The sequence below is a fragment of the Gossypium hirsutum genome, chromosome D11 (assembly GCF_007990345.1).
Source record: "Gossypium hirsutum isolate 1008001.06 chromosome D11, Gossypium_hirsutum_v2.1, whole genome shotgun sequence".
NCBI lineage: Eukaryota > Viridiplantae > Streptophyta > Magnoliopsida > Malvales > Malvaceae > Gossypium > Gossypium hirsutum.
Window position 1 is genome coordinate 63277321 of NC_053447.1, and position 5986 is coordinate 63283306.

The 5986-nt window shown below is 32.0% G+C and overlaps 1 protein-coding gene across 1 annotated transcript; it reads left to right on the plus strand.

Annotated features, from left to right (window-relative positions):
- Positions 1–1519: 1519 nt before the first annotated feature.
- LOC107939875 (dirigent protein 23) lies at positions 1520–1909 on the plus strand. Its single transcript, XM_016873257.2, has one exon. It carries the CDS (start codon positions 1520–1522, stop codon positions 1907–1909), a length of 390 nt encoding a protein of 129 aa, XP_016728746.2.
- Positions 1910–5986: the final 4077 nt, after the last annotated feature.

A 5986-nucleotide genomic window follows, 5' to 3' on the forward strand; every position in this document is an offset into this window, starting at 1 on the left:
GATTTCCTTTTCTTCTATTGTTTATAGGGGTTATGTTAGTTTCCTTATTAGGAACTCTATTCAATATATGACTAGCTGTTAGAATAGCTTCTCCCCAAAAACCTTGTCCAAGACCTGAATATAATAACATTGAATTTACCATTTCAGTTAAGACTCTATTTTTTCTTTCAGCTACACCATTTTGTTGTGGTGTGTAAGGGGCTGAAACTTGATGGACAATTCCAGTGAGTTCAAAATAACTTGGATTATAGTATTCTCCTCCTCTATCCGATCTTAAGCACTTGATAAATGATTCACACTGAAGTTCAACTTCAGATTTATAAACTTTAAATTTATCAAGCGCTTCATCTTTTGAATGCAATAAATATATATAACAATATCTAGAACAATCATCAATAAAAATAACAAAATATTTCTTTCCACCTAATGTAGGAGTATTATGCAAGTCACATAAATCACTATGTATCAAATCAAGCAATTTTGTTTTCCTCTTAACCTTAGGGAAAGGGTTTCTTGTAATTTTAGTCAACATACATGTATTGCATTTTTCAATATTATTATTAAAAACAGGAATTAAATCTAATTTATACATGTCATTCAATTTTCTATAATTCAAATGACCTAATCTATAATGCCACAAACAAAAAGATTCAACCATATAAGCAGAAATAGTATTTTTATTCTTATTAATAATATTGAGTTTGAACATGCTCTCATACATATACCCTTGCCCCACAAAAATTAATGACTATTTGTATTTTGCACTAACGAGAATAGTCCACTATGCACTAAGCAATGTATAACAAAAAACTCAATTTCTATAAAGGATTTCTGCAGTAATACTTTATAGAATAATCTAATAATATTAGAAAATGAAGGAAGGAAAGAAAGAGTATTATAATTTGTTTATATGATTTCCAAATGAAATCCCATTCCTATTTATAGGAATTTTCATGTCTTTTCATAAAGACATCTTTCAATAGGTGTCTTTATGAATAAATAAATAATAATATTTATTCATTTAATTTTGTAACTATTCAAATAATATTTTTTTGAATAGTTATAATTCTTTTTTAAAAAATCAAATGATATAACTTTTGACCAATGACCAAAAGTTTTATCTTTTAATTAATTACACCCATTCATTTATAGTTATTGGGATACTATAAATATTTGAAAATGTTCCAACAATAATGATGATCATTGCTCGCATTTGTTCCTCTGGATTCATGTAAATGAACTGTCAAGGCTAGCCACAAGTAATCATTTCTTCACAAAAACTATAAGAAAACAAAATTAGAAACAAAGGAGGAGACAAATTTAGTTATATTTTACATATTATATTTTCATTTCCTTACCCTATAAATGCCCTGGTTGGGAAATTCATCTTGCATTGCAGCTGAGATTTTAAACTGAAATGGCTTCCTTTGCAGCTCAAACTCTCTTCATATTGTTCTTCACCCTCTTCTCAGCTTTCTTCATTAAAATCAATGGAGAGTTCTCGAGGCAATCCATTAATATGTCCATAAAACACATGGAGAAAATCACCCGTCTGTATTTTTACTTCCATGTTATTGTAGATGGAAAACACCCTACAGCCATGCAAATTATCAGGCTACCAAACAAGACAGCTACATTAGTTGGTACCACTTTCATGGTGGATGATCCATTGACAGAGAAGCCTAAGCCTACTTCAAAACTTGTGGGAAGAGCTCAAGGGATTTCTGCTTTCGCTTCTCAAAGTGATTTTGGGTTGCTTATGGTCATGAATTTTGCTTTCTCAGAGGGAATCTACAATGGAAGTGCAATTAGCATTCTTGGCCAGAATGCAGTCCTTGATGCCGTGAGGGAAATGTCGATTGTTAGAGGTAGCGGAATTTTTCAGTTTGCCCGTGGTTATGCTTTGTGATACATGCACGAATGGGGTGAAATTTATTAGATACCAATCATCAAAACTGCCAATTTTCAGGCTTGAGAAATCAACAGATTTGCGACAACTTTTTGGATGGGACCCTGGCATTTCTGGGTTGAGATGTCCCATGGCATTTGAATATCTATCTTTTAGCTTTGAAATGCATTTTGAATCACTCGATTTTGAGTTCAGGAGCTGAAGTTATGACCATTTTAGTGAAGACTGTGCGAGCAGAATTTCTGAACGGGATTATGACGGAAATTACAAATTTCAAGCTTTTAATTCGAGTTTAAATCATATTGGGTTCAGGTTTTAGACTTAATTTTTATTATATATGAGCTCGATATTATATTTTCCAGATCTTATTATTTTATTATTATTTTATTTCAAATTTTTTATAATTATTAAGTATTTTAAGTTATTTAGGAGTTTTATGTTAACAAGACAATTTAGTTTAAAACTACTTCTTGTTTAGACTAAATTAGAGTTCTAGTATACTTAAGAGTTTTATTTAGATTTATTTAGCTAGCCTATATATAGGCCTTTGCATTATATACAATTCATTCAATTCATTATTATTCTATTTCTCTTTTGAGTTAATAAATTCTTTCTGGGTTTTTCTTTTTAAGAATTTATCTTGAGTTTCTTTTAGAAGAGTTTTAACAATCTTTTTAGGTTGTAGGGATCATCTTCAAATTTTTTCCTGCCAAGGTATCTTGGAGGGGAAATTAGAGCCGCATGAAGGGGGCTGTGGATTCTTCGTGTTTCTAAGGCTTCTTAGGACTTCTACGTGCCACGTTCTATCTTTCCATTTATCTTTTTTATTCGCTTGCTTAATATTTGATTTATTATTTTATTTTAGTTATTTATTTTAATTTTTTTATCTGACTTGGATTCAATTTCGTTTCAGGTTGTGTCAAAATCTAAATTTCTTTCCGACCGTCTAGAGCCCTAAGTTAAATTTGTGACTTTGGCAAACTTTACGATCTGCTTTCGCGTTCATCCTTCTCATCCTTTATCATTTGGTATCAGATTTGGGCGTTTTAGGTGTTCTTTTTATTTTATAAATTGATTTCTAGAAAGCAGCCTCAAAACAATTTTTACCCCGACAGTTTTCAGAAAAAAATATTTTTCAGTGGGTAAATAATTTTCAAACAAACTAAAATTTTACATACTATTTCTTGGCACTATTTTAGAGTATAAAAAACTATTTCCCACAAAAAAAAAGTTATCAAAAAAAGTACAAAAAAATAAAACACGAAAAAAATAAAAAATAAAAAAATATTATGTGGGTTAAATTTTGTGCCAAAACTTTTCAAATCAGATCTACATTATTTGAGAAGAATTTAGTTTAAATTTCGTGATTTTTGGAAATTGGGGACACCTCAAACGAAGTTTGTCAAGTTGTTTTGCAATTTTTAGGGTTTTTCGGGTTTTAGCAATTTTCATTGACTCTTAGCTTTAAGTTTTCATTTGTTTTTACTTTTTATTTGTTTCTTTGCACATTCTAACACTTTCTTGTTACTTGTGTTAGTAGGTTAAAGCACATTGCATATTCCTTCCTTCGTGCAATAGAATTCTTTGATGTCTAGCCGATTTTGAACTCATAATGCTCTTAGGTTTGCTTTGTTAGTTTGATTCTAATACATTCTGATTAATTGATATTGACACTTTTTAAAAGACTCACAAGATTAATTCTTACTTCATTGAGAATTTGATTTTTATTTCTGAGTGCATAACAGTAAGGTTTGTTTAAATTTTCTTTTCTTGAGTGTTGTGTTCTTTTCATTTATCTTTCTATTTATCTTCTTTATTCGTTTCCTTAATCTTTGATTTATTATTTTATTTTAGTTATTTATTTTAAATTTTTTTATATTAGAATCTAATAAATTTCACCTCATTCGTGCATGTATCACTTTGGCAAAGATAGTTTGGCTTAATAAGTATGGAGATTCCATAGTTGAATATAATGTGAGCGTTGTTCACTTCTGAACAATTGGTACATGCATGCATGTGATGTAATTCGATTATGTATGCATTGGTTTGTTTTTTTCTTGCTTTAGATTGTTTCTCCTATTGACTAAAAAAGACAACTGATTTTATTGTCATTTATACTTTTTGTGTGAATGAGTAGGAGAAACTTGGGATTGAAGGAGATATTAACTTCAACTTTTCATTAGAACACATGACTATGAACAGAGATTCTTGTATGATGGGACATTGTATTCACATTCAAGAAATTTGTTTTTCATGGTTTCTAGTCTACAACTACGGTAATCTTTGCATGGTGGGATCAAGTTATGTTGATCCAATGATGGTTTTTGTTATCAACTAGTTCAGAATTGAGTTGAATTGAATTGGCCTGATAGGAACATGACATACGAGTCGTAAGTAGTTTAGAAATGGTAGCCATGTTGGATCTCTCAATCCCAAGACAAGATTGATTGGAGAAGGAACATTTCTTCACCGCATTTATCCTCCAAGGAAGATGGATATAACATATCAGGGGTCGTTGTTTATGATCTGGTTATATTCACCTAACTCAAATCCCCTATAATCCACACGTCGAAGAATTCTACCTTGAAAAAAGGCTCCATCACAACCAGGTTGTCCAGAATTTCTAGCTTTGCACACAATATCTTCACCCCTCAAATCATCGTCATTGACAAAAATGCAGCATAAAGCAACTCCCATTCATTGACTATCATTGTGAACATTGTGAGGAAGTTGTACCTTGATTGAAGAGTCAACTGCTTGGTGACTAAACCATTCTGGGATTACACTTCCAGGTACCATAACATCAAACTTTAGTCTTAAATTTGCAAATACCTGAAAAAGAAAACTCGGGTTGTTTAGTAACTAGCACCATAAATAATCAAGTATAGGATTTTGTGATGGAGACAAGAGATACTAACCAACCTTAAGTGTATTGATGTTCTCAGCCAATTTGCAGCAGTGAATACCACTAATACTTGCCCACACACTGCATTGCATACTTTTGATGGATATGCAACTGCTTCAAGTGAAGCACAACCTTAAGATATTTAAGCTCGGAAAGTCGAGTAATAGACGAAGGTAAGGTGATGAAATTGTTACCACTAACATTTGTCATGCCTAAGATATGCTGTTGCAACAAAATTTCATTTCAAACTTCATAGAATTCTCTTGTTACCTGAGTGCTTCTTTCTACCAACAGTTTCTTTGGTTAGTAACTCTGCTTGACAAATCTTTAAAATTCTCCAAGGAAGAAATTGTAGATTCATATCTTTCAGGAAACGTAATCAAAATCTTTTCAACAATTTGTTGAATAGGATCCATTTCTTTGGTAGCTGCTGTTGTTAGCCTTTTGATTACTCAGGACACAGAAAGAACAAGAACAAGGTTAAAAAGACTAACAACAGCAAAAACCAAAAAAATCGATCCTATCCGACTAGCGCAGCAGCTGAGCAATACCCGGGGAGGCAACTATTTGTTGCAGCATGTTTTGCAAGCAGAAGAACTTTTGAGAGTTGGCTGGTGGATAGTGGTTGTACAAACCACATAACAAATGATCAAGAATTGGAAATGGTCACTATCTTCTAGTAAGAGGCAGAACAACACTGAACCCATCCTTCAAAGATTCAATCTGACCGAAATAACTAGTCATATCCAACTGATTTTGCTGTAGATGGACAAAATCGGAAACAACTTTGTAGATGTGCTGAGTATATAGGTTCTTGGCCTTGTTTTGCAAGATTGAAAAAAAGTCTTGGGCTCGAGCGAATGCCACAACAATCTTTACTCTTTTCATCGACAATATTAACTTGCCGTTCAAGATGGCCTTGCCCCATAAACCACAATTGGGCTGAAGCGGCCCAAGAACAGAATTACTACTGTCTTGGAGTTGTGATACAATTACAGCGTCAACTGAAGATGCGATGCAATTTCTTTGTCATTTTACTGGTGATTCAGTCTACTAGATATGATTACAAATAATAAAATTTAAAGTATGTGACATAATTATATATATATATTGCCCAGAGAGTCTGATTCTATTATAATTAAAATATAGAAAAGTTTTTTTTCAATGTATTT